The following is an 11151-nucleotide window of genomic DNA, read 5'->3' on the forward strand; positions in this document are numbered from 1 at the left end:
CTCTTCCGAAGCCCAGCCTGCGTCCAGGTAGCTGTGTGCCCCCCTCACTTGCTGTGCACCTGCGTCAAATCAGTTCTCTCCTTGTCCTCCATGAAGGAGACGTGTGGTTCCTACCTGGTGTGGTTCCTACCTGGTGTGGTTCCTACCTGGTGTGGTTGTTCTGAGGTGACCTGGATAACATAGTTGGCGTGGGCCCTGGCACGGGGCAGGTGCTCACTGTGTTTAAATTCAACAGAATCTGGGCCAGAATCGACGGGGAAAACTTAGGAAAGTGGGTCGGTGACAAGGCCATAGCAGAAAGCTGAGTCCTCCCACTTCCTTCCCTTTTGGAAAAACAGGCCGGACCTTCTGAAAGTGCTCCGAGAACTGCTTCTGGAACAGATATGCTTGAGGGAGCAGGAAGCTTCGGGAGAACACCTTGATGGTAAAACGGAGAAGACACTTGGGCAGATGGCCGTTCAGCTAAGAGGTGAACTTGGACATTTCATCCAAGCCAACTTGTCTTCCAAGCCACGTGACGAACTCGAGTGGCCTCCGGGAGCCCAGCTAGCAAAGGCGGCAGAGGCGTCCAGGGTGGAGCAGAAAGATGCCTCCGTGCAGACCATGGCTGTGGAGGGCGACACGGTCAGAGTCAGACACGAGGGCACGAGAGAGCCTTGGGAAGAGAAGCCAACAGACGCCATATTCAGTGCCGAGCATCAGCCAGAGAACTTGTGCAGGATGCCGGGGCGGCAGGCCGCTGCCCTCTCCTTCCCCAGGGGGACCGAAAAAGTAAGTTTCCCCACATATTACTTACTTAGTTACTTACTAAGTATAGACCAAAAACTTAAAAATCACCTCCGATCCCACTGCTTTTTAAAAATTTGTATAAAGTCTGGTGTCTCTCTCTGCTTGTACTTAATCTTGGCCTCTACCTGGAGGTGTGTGTCCATCCTGAACTTCCCCAAAGTGTTACCAACATTTCTTCCCTCCCTCTCTCCTCCCCCATCCCAGCCCTCTCTTATTTATCTATAACTCATGATATCCGTGTGTTTTCATTATAAAAGCAGAGTCACGTGTGTACATCTGTCTGTAGCTTACTGTTCCATGTTATGTATCAGGAACATCTTTCCTTGTAATGGCTGCTGAGATTCCACTGTGGGGAATGTACCAAAGTTTACATAATTTTCCCCTGTTGATGGACCTTTACTTTTGCCAGTTGCAGTAAAACTGGAATGACCTGACTTTAGGGGTAGGGACGAGAACCTAGGTTTTATTTTGTATGGACTTTGTGTCTTAGAGGTACCGTTCTGTGGGCTTTGTCTCCATTCTCTTATCCTTACAACACCTGGCAAAGGTGAGGAAGCCAGGTCCCGAGTGCCCATGGTCAGCCAGCTGTGAGGGGCCTGACTGCACAGCTGTGCCCTTTCCCTGGGTCAGGCTCCTGTCTAGCCTGTGCTGGCCCGAGTGGTAGGGTCTGGTTTTGGTGGGTGAATGCCTGCATTTTGCTTCAGTCAAGATCCTTTCTCTAGATGCTTCTCCTCAGATACCATCAAATATGCCAGATTGTGAAAAACCAGACTCTCCTGGCAATGTTTGATCGGACCTTTTACTAAAACCCTCCTGGGGAGGAGGGGGTTGGGATTGAGGGGCCCCATAGCAGGGAGATGGGAGCGGCTTGGGAGAGAAGGAGAGAGGTCGTGTTTGTGGTAGGGCTCCAGCGACTGGTCTCCTTGTTTCTGTTGGGTGTTTTGTCTCTGAGAAATCAGCTGTGCACACTGCTTCATAGCATCAGAATGGAGAATTAAGTTTATTTTCTGACCAGTAAATTACCGCTTTTGTGCATACCAAAGAGAGTTAGATATATCATTAGCAAAATTGCTTTTGATTGTTTTAAATTATGCACCAAAACTGTAATTTCTAGAAAAGCGTTTTCTAAAGATATCAGTAGAGAGCAAAAAAAAAAAAAAAAAAAAACACTGTCATTATATTAACAGTACTTGAGATGCAGATTCGTGCAATTTGGCTAGAATAGAGATGCTCTCATCTGCCCCAGCTAGTTTAGTTTGTACCTGTGTATTAGGAAAACTAGATGTTGTGTGTGTGCATGTGTTTTTTTTTCCCCTGCTATCTGTGAGGGAGATAGAATCCTATATTCAGGAAAATTGGATAATCAAGTGAACTTAATTTCCCCAAATATATTGAAAAAAATTTTCCATTTGGAATTATCTTCCTGCTGGTATCTTCAAAAGGAAGGCTACTGTGTTTATTTTTTTAGCATCTGCTGTATATGCTAGGATTGTGCTAGATATTCTATTCATGTATCATCACATTTAATCTTCTCACCAAGCGTATGAGTTAGGTAGGTATTACCTACATTTTGCATGTGAAGAAATATAAGCTCTGAAAGGCTCAGAAAATTGTCCAGAGTGACTCAGCCGTTGAGAGGAGTAGCAGGGGCCTAAAGTGGAGTCTGGTTTTAGAGGCAGACAGGGATATTGTAACCCCACCTTTCTCAGGAGGGGAGGAGCTCTCTTACCACCAGTTTGGCCTCCGGTCTATGCAACGTAGAAGAAAATTTAATGGTCTTCTCTGTGGTCTTTGGTTAGTCAAGGAATCAGTAATCCTTGAGCTTAGGCTAGAACTGTGGCATCCTGTTAAAAAGAACATCTTTGCAGCCCAGGGGCGAAACAGGGAGACAGGACATACTTCTGGTTGAGTTAAAGAGGCGAGATGCTGGGCTGTACAGATACACCCGTGATTGCATTGGGCCTCGCCGCTCACCTGCTCTGAGTCCTTGGGTCAGTCACCTGACTTTCAGTGGCTCCAAGGGGATCATTGTGACCTGGCACCCGGGGCTGGCGTGCTGGCTCGGTGAGGCAGTGTGTGGCGAGTGTCTCGGGCCGTGTCCGTGGTAGGAGCTCAGGGTATGTGCATTCCTGTCCCCCTTCCCTCCCCAAGTGAGAAGTTCCAGGATGCCATCTTTAATAAGGTGGTAGGTGGGATTCTGTTCGGCATCCATAAGGTAGCATTTTGTGTGGTGTTATTTTGGAAGCGGCGTTAGGGTGACTGACGGCAGCCTTCCAGCCTGAAATTGGCTTTGGCATTTGTGCACTTGCAGCTATCTTCTCTGCTGCCATATGACACACAGATTTGGATCCAAGAATAGAGATCGGTGGAGTCTGAGGACCAAGCAAGTGACTTATTTTCCAGCCCTTTTTGATGAGGCGTCCACCTCCTCCCGAGGGGTCCCTGACACCACCGCAGACTGTTCCTGTCCTTGAACCTGTTCTCTCCTCTTGCGTGGAATTTCAGGGCAGAAAGGCTCTCACTTTTCTTAACTGGGCAGTAGAGTTTGAAGAGCTTAGTCTGAGGCTGAGGCTGTATGATACTGGGCTGGTTGTTTGACGTCTCAGTTCTTCATCTGGAGAAAATAGGTATAATAACTTCTGGAATCCTCTGAGCTCTGGGAATGCATAGTTCACCCGAGGATTACGGGAGTACATGCTTGAAAGCATCTGACATCCTAGAACGTGCACGAAGGGCTCCTTCTTCTTTGCTTCTTGAGAGGCTTTGCTGATTTCCTCCTTTCCAGGGTCCCAACCATTATCGACTACAGTCAATTTTAGAACATAACCTTATCCCAGGCAGAAGCCCGGAGCCCATTAGCAGTCACTTACTATTTCCCCCACCTGCGCACCGCTAGCTGAAGGCAGCCACTAAGCTTTTTTCTGTCTTTATAGATTTGCCTGCCCTGGATATTTCATATAAATGGCATCACGTAGTCTGTGATCTTTGGTGACTGGCTTCTTCCACTTAGCATAACGTTTTCAAGGTTCGTTCGTGCTGTAGCAGGTATCCGTCGTTCATTTCTTTTTATGGCCCAGTGATAGTCCATTGTATGGATACCACATTTTATTTATCCATTCATTAGTTGATGGACATTTGGGCAGTTGCTACCTTTGGGATATTATGAATAATGTTGCTGTGAACATTCATGTACAAGTTTTGGTAAAAGTACGTGTGTTTTTATTTCTCCGGGGTATAGATCTAGGAGTGGAATTGCTAGGTCATGTAGTAACTCTGTTTAACGGTTTGAGGAACTGCCAGACTCTTTTCTAAAGTGGCCGCAGCTAGTTTACAGAAGTTTTCACCAGCATGTGAGCGCTCCAATTCCTCCGTATCCTCACCAGCAATTGTGATTATCTTTTCGATTATAGCCATCCTAATGGGTAGGGAGCGGTGGTATTTCATTATGATTTGATTTGCATTTCCCTGATGATGAATGATTTGAACATCTTTTTATGTGCTTATTGACCATAGGTATATCTCCTTTTGAGAAATGTCTTTCAGATCCTTTGCCCATCTTTTAACTGAGTTATTTGTGTTTGTTTATCTATTTATTTATGGCTGCGTTTGGGTCTTTGTTGCCGCAGGCGAGCTTTCTCTAGTTGCAGCGAGGGGGGGCTACTCTTCATTGCAGTGCACGGGCTTCTCATTGCGGTGGCTTCTCTTGTTGCAGAGCACACGCTCTAGGCACGTGGGCTCAGTAGTTGTGGCTTGCAGGCTCTAGAGCTCAGGCTCAGTAGTTGTGGCGCACGGGCTTAGTTGCTCCACGGCATGTGGGATCTTCCCGGACCAGGGATCGAACCCGTGTCCCCTGCACTGGCAGGCAGATTCTTAACCACTGCGCCACCAGGGAAGTCCTAGGCCTCTTAAGTTACTATTTGTATGTTCATTCCACAAATAGTTGTTGAGCACCTACTGTATTACTAGTTCTTGTGCTCAAAGCTGTGGATAGAGTATGAATAAGAAATGCAGAATCCATGAATCCTGAAGCTTATAGGCTGGTGCAGAAGGTAGACAAAGAACAAGTAATTGCATAGGCATTTAATTATTATGGTCCTAATGTTTTTCCGAGGAGAATTCCGAGGGGGCAGTGAGTATATAACAGGGAAATCAAGGCCCATTCTCCTGAGGAAGGCACATTTGATCTGAGTCCTAATGAATGTGTTGGGATTAGTGGGAGAGGTGGGGGTGGGCAAGAAAAAGTATTCTAGGCAGAGGAGATAGCATATGCCAGGGTCCTGAGGTGGAAGGAACAAAGTATTTTGAGGAACTGATAGGAGGTCTCTGTGGCTGGGGGGGTGGGGAGGGGCAGTAACTCAGGCTGCAGTAGTGCACAACATGTGGGCTGTGGTAAAGACTGTGACCTTTGCCATACGAGAACTGGGAAACAATTAAAATAGTTTTAAGCAGGAGCAGGGGTGTGTTGCCTGTTTTGGTGCTGTATGGCAAGTGGGTTAGAAAGGGCAAGAATGAGTGTGGGGAGACACCTCAGGAGGCTGTTTCTGTGGCCTGGATGAGAGCTCACAGCGTCTTGGAGTTGGGGGGTGGCCGTGGAGGATGAGAAGGGACAGAAGAATTCATAGACACCTTGGGAGTTGGAGTTAGTGGAACCTGGTGAGTGATGCAATTGGGTGAGGTGCATAAAGGGAATTTTATTTTATTTTATTTTATTTTTTATCATCCCCCACCCCCCCCCACCCCCACAGCTTTCCCCCTTTGGTGTCCATACGTTTGTTCTCTATGTCTGTGTGTCAATTTCTGCCCTGCAAACCACTTCATCTGTACCATTTTTCTAGGTTCCACATATATGCGCTGACATACGATACTTGTTTTTCTCTTGCTGACTTACTTCACTCTGTGTGACAGTCTCTAGATCCATCCACGTCTCTACAAATGACCCAATTTCGTTCCTTTTTATGGCTGAGTAATATTCCATTGTATATATGTACCACATCTTCTTTATCCATTCGTCTGTCACTGGGCATTTAGGTTGCTTCCATGACCTGGCTATTGTAAATAGTGCTGCAATGAACATTGGGGTGCATGTGTCTTTTTGAATTATGGTTTTCTCTGGGTATATGCCCAGTAGTGGGATTGCTGGGTCATATGGTAATTCAATTTTTAGTTTTTTAAGGAACCTCCATACTGTTCTCCATAGTGGCTGTATCAATTTACATTCCCACCAACAGTGAAAGAGGGTTCCCTTTTCTCCACGCCCTCTCCCGCATTTGTTGTTTGTAGATTTTCTGATGATGCCCATTCTCACTGGTGTGAGGTGATAAGCTCATTGTAGTTTTGATTTGCATTTCTCTAATAATTAGTGATGTTGAGCAGCTTTTCATGTGCTTCTTGGCCATCTGTATGTCTTCTTTGGAGAAATGTCTATTTAGGTGTTCTGCCCATTTTTGGATTGGGTTATTTGTTTTTTTAATATTGAGCTGCATGAGCTCTTTATATATTTTGGAGATTAATCCTTTATCCATCGATTTCGTTTGCAAATATTTTCTCCCATTCTGAGGGCTGTCTTTTCGTCTTGTTTGTGGTTTCCTTTGCTGTGCAAAAGCTTTTAAGTTTCATCAGGTCCATTTGTTTATTTTTGTTTTTATTTCCATTACTCTAGGAGGTGGATCAAAAAAGATCTTGCTGTGATTTATGTCACAGAGTGTTCTTCCTATGTTTTCCTCTAAGAGGTTTATAGTATCCGGTCTTACATTTAGGTCTCTAATCCATTTTGAGTTTATTTTTGTGTATGGTGTTATGGAGTGTTCTAATTTCATTCTTTTACATGTAGCTGTCCAGTTTTCCCAGCACCAAGACTTATTGAAGAGGCTGTCTTTTCTCCATTGCATATCCTTGCCTCCTTTGTCATAGATTAGTTGACCATAAGGTGTGTGGGTTTACCTCTGGGCTTTCTATCTTGTTCCTTTGACCTGTGTTTCTGTTTTTATGCCAGTACCATATTGTCTTGAGTACTGTAGCTTTGTAGTATAGCCTGAAGTCAGGGAGTCTGATTCCTCCAGCTCTGTTTTTTTCCCTCAAGACTGCTTTGACTATTCGGGGTCTTTTGTGTCTCCAAACAAATTTTAAGATTTTTTGTTCTAGTTCTGTAAAAAATGCCAGTGGTAGTTTGATAGGGATTGCATTGAATCTGTAGATTGCTTTGGGTAGTAGAGTCATTTTCACAATATTGATTCTTCCAATCCAAGAACATGGTATATCTCTCCATCTGTTGGTGTCATCTTTAATTTCTTTCATCAGTGTCTTATAGTTTTCTGCATACAGGTCTTTTGTCTCCCTAGGTAGGTTTATTCCTAGGTATTTTATTCTTTGTGTTGCAATGGTAAGTGGGAGTGTTTCCTTAATTTCTCTTTCAGATTTTTCATCATTAGTGTATAGGAATGCATGAGATTTCTGTGCATTAATTTTGTATCCTGCAACTTTACCAACTTCATTGATTAGCTCTACTAGTTTTCTGGTGGCATTTTTAGGATTCTCTGTGTATAGTGTCATGTCATCTGCAAACAGTGACAGTTTTACTTCTTCTTTTCCAACTTGTATTCCTTTTATTTCTTTTTCTTCTCTGATTGCCATGGCTAGGACGTCCAAAACTATGTTGAATAATAGGGGTGAGAGTGGACAGCCTTGTCTTGTTCCTGATCTTAGAGGAAATGCTTTCAGTTTTTCACCATTGAGAATGATGTCTGCTGTGGGTTTGTCGTATATGGCCTTTATTATGTTGAGGTAGGTTCCCTCTGTGCCCACTTACTGGAGAGTTTTTATCATAAATGGGTGTTGAATTTTGTCAAAAGCTTTTTCTTCATCTATTGAGATGATCATATGGTTTTTCTCCTTCAGTTTGTTAATATGGTTTATCACATTGATTGATTTACGTATATTGAAGAATCCTTGCATCCCTGGGATAAATCCCACTTGATCATGGTGTTTGATCCTTTTAATGTGTTGTTGGATTCTGTTTGCTAGTATTTTGTTGAGGATTTTTGCATCTGTATTCATCAGTGATATTGGTCTGTAATTTTCTTTTTTTGTAGGATCTTTGTCTGGTTTTGGTATCAGGGTGATGGTGGCCTCATAGAATGAGTTTGGGAGTGTTCCTCCCTCCGCAATTTTTTGGAAGAGTTTGAGAAGGATAGGTGTTAGCTCTTCTCTAAATGTTTGATAGAATTCACCTGTGAAGCCCTCTGATCCTGGACTTTTGTTTGTTGGAAGATTTTTAATTACAGTTTCAATTTCATTACTTGTGATTGGTCTGTTCATATTTTCTATTTCTTCCTGGTTCAGTCTTGGAAAGTTATACCTTTCTAAGAATGTGTCCATTTCTTCCAGGTTGTCCATTTTATTGGCATAGAGTTGCTTGTTACAGTAGGCTCTTAGGATGCTTTGTATTTCTGCAGTGTCTGTTGTAACTTCTCCTTTTTCATTTCTAATTTTATTGATCCGAGTCCTCTCCCCCCCTTTTTTTTTTTTTTGCTGTACGCGGGCCTCTCACTGTTGTGGCCTCTCCTGTTGCGGAACACAGGGTCCGGGCGCACAGGCTCAGCGGCCATGGCTCACGGGCCCAGCTGCTCCGCAGCATGTGGGATCTTCCCGCACTGGGGCATGAACCCGTGTCCCCTAGCATTGGCAGGCGGACTCTCAACCACTGCGCCACCAGAGAAGCCGTCCCTCTTTTTCCTGATGAGTCTGGCTAATGGTTTATCAATTTTGTTTATCTTCTCAAAGAACCAGCTTTTAGTTTTCTTGATCCTTGCTATTGTTTTCTTTGTTTCTATTTCATTTATTTCTGCTCTGATCTTTATGATTTCTTTCCTTCTGCTAACTTTGGGTTTTGTTTGTTCTTCTTTCTCTAGTTCCTTTAGGTGTAAAGTTAGATTGTTTATTTGAGATTTTTCTTGTTTCTTGAGGTAGGCTTTTATAGCTATAAACTTCCCTCTTAGAACTTCTTTTGCTGCATCCCATAGATTTTGGATCGTCGTGTTTTCATTGTCATTTGCCTCTAGGTATTTCTTGATTTCTTCTTTGATTTATTCAGTGATCTCTTGGTTATTTAGTAATGTATTGTTTAACCTCCATGTGTTTGTGTTTTTTACATTTTTTCCCCTGTAATTCATTTCTAATCTCATAGCATTGTGGTCAGAAAAGATGCTCAATATGATTTCAGTTTTCTTAAATTTACTGTGGCTTGATTTGTGACCCAAGATGTGATCTATCCTGGAGAATGTTCCATGTGCACTTGAGAAGAAAGTGTAATCTGCTGTTTCTGGATGGAATGTCCTATAAATATCAATTAAATCTATCTGGTCTATTGTGTCATTTAAAGCTTCTGTTTCCTTATTTATTTTCATTTTGGATGACCTGTCCATTGGTGTAAGTGAGGTGTTAAAGTCCCACACTATTACTGTGTTACTGTCGATTTCCTCTTTTATAGCTGTTAGCAGTTGCCTTATGTATTGAGGTGCTCCTATGTTGGTTGCATATATATATTTATAATTGTTATATCTTCTTCTTGGCTTGATCCTTTGATTATTATGTAGTGTCCTTCCTTGTCTCTTGTAACATTCTTTATTTTAAAGTCTATTTTATCTGATATGAGTATTGCTACTCCAGCTTTCTTTTGATTTTTATTGGCATGGAATATCTTTTTCCATCCCCTCACTTTCAATCTGTATGTATCCCTAGGTCTGAAGTGGGTCTCTTGTAGACAGCATATAGATGGGTCTTGTTTTTGTATCCATTCAGCAAGCCTGTGTCTTTTGGTTGGAGCTTTTAATCCATTCATGTTTAAGGTAATTATCGATATGTATGTTCCTGTGACCATTTTCTTAATTGTTTTGGGTTTGTTTTTGTAGGTCCTTTTCTTCTCTTGTGTTTCCCACTTCGAGAAGTTCCTTTAGCATTTGTTGTAGAGCTGGTTTGGTGGTGCAGAATTCTCTTAGCTATTGCTTGTCTGTAAAGCTTTTGATTTCTCCATCGAATCTGAATGAGATCCTTGCCGGGTAGAGTAATCTTGGTTGTAGGTTCTTCCCTTTCATCACTTTAAGTATATCATGCCACTCCCTTCTGGCTTGTAGAGTTTCTGCTGAGAAATCAGCTGTTAACCTTAAGGGAGTTCCCTTGTATGTTATTTGTCATTTTTCCCTTGCTGCTTTCAATAATTTTTCTTTGTCTTTAATTTTTGCCAGTTTCATTACTATGTGTCTCAGCGTGTTTCTCCTTGGGCTTATCCTGCGTGGGGTTCTCTGCACTTCCTGGACTTGGGTGGCTATTTCCTTTCCCATGTTAGGGAAGTTTTTGACTATAATCTCTTCAAGTATTTTCTTGGGTCCTTTCTCTCTCTCTTCTCCTTCGGGGACCCCTATAATGCGAATGTTGTTGCGTTTAATGTTGTCCCAGAGGTCTCTTAAGCTGTCTTCATTTCTTTTCATTCTTTTTTCTTTATTCTGTTCCACAGCAGTGAATTCCACCATTCTGTCTTCCAGGTCACTTATCCATTCTTCTGCCTCAGTTATTCTGCTATTGATTCCTTCTAGTGTGGTTTTCATTTTAGTTACTGTATTGTTCATCTCTGTTTGGTTGTTCTTTAATTCTTCTAGGTCTTTGTTTAACATTTCTTGCCTCTTCTCCATCTTTGTCTCCATTCTTTTTCCGAGGTCCTGGATCACCTTCACTATCATTGTTCTGAATTCTTTTTCTGGAAGGTTGCCTATCTCCACTTCATTTAGTTGTTTTTCTGGGGTTTTATCTTGTTCCTTCATCCGGTACATAGCCCTCTGCCTTTTCATCTTGTCTATCTTTCTGTGAATGTGGTTTTTGTTCCCCAGGCTGCAGGATTGTAGTTCTTCTTGCTTCTACTGTCTGCCCTCTGGTGGATGAGGCTATCTAAGAGGCTTGTGCAAGTTGCCTCAGGGAATTTTTTAAATGGCTCCCAGTTTTGGTCTGTGCAGCAAGTGGAGGGTGGTCTGATTCACCGAGACAGAGGTCGTTGGAGTGCTGGAGCTGTGGGATGTGGGCCTGGGGTGATAGAATGAAAGAGCCCAGCTTTCAGTTGACTTGGGAGGGCTGGTGGACCGTCAGAAATGTGTAGGTTGGGCAGGTTCGGAGCTCTGGGCCTGAGAAATAGCCATGGGACTAGGCACCTAGTAGCCCCCGAACAACTTAGTAAGGGGTGGTTCTGGTGGCCTGGCGGGGTGAGAGGCAGATTGACTTAGGCCTAGGAGAGGGTGGGAAGTGAGGAAATAGATAAGGAGCTAGAAAACGTTTCCCAGAAGGTTGTGTGGGGAAAAGGCCTGCCGTGTAGGGGGCATC

General features: G+C 43.3%; 1 protein-coding gene across 2 annotated transcripts in view; it reads left to right on the forward strand.

The window, feature by feature from the left end:
* CDK5RAP2 (CDK5 regulatory subunit associated protein 2) overlaps nt 1-11151 on the forward strand; it is a 186840-nt gene that overhangs the window by 122751 nt on the left and 52938 nt on the right. For both annotated transcript variants that reach the window (XM_007451495.1, XM_007451496.1), the window contains exon 21: nt 339-771. In XM_007451495.1, coding sequence (XP_007451557.1) covers nt 339-771 — 433 coding nt within the window. The remainder of the gene's footprint in view (nt 1-338; nt 772-11151) is intronic.

The sequence above is a fragment of the Lipotes vexillifer genome, unplaced genomic scaffold (assembly GCF_000442215.2).
Source record: "Lipotes vexillifer unplaced genomic scaffold, Lipotes_vexillifer_v1.1 scaffold588, whole genome shotgun sequence".
Classification (NCBI taxonomy): Eukaryota; Metazoa; Chordata; class Mammalia; order Artiodactyla; family Lipotidae; genus Lipotes; species Lipotes vexillifer.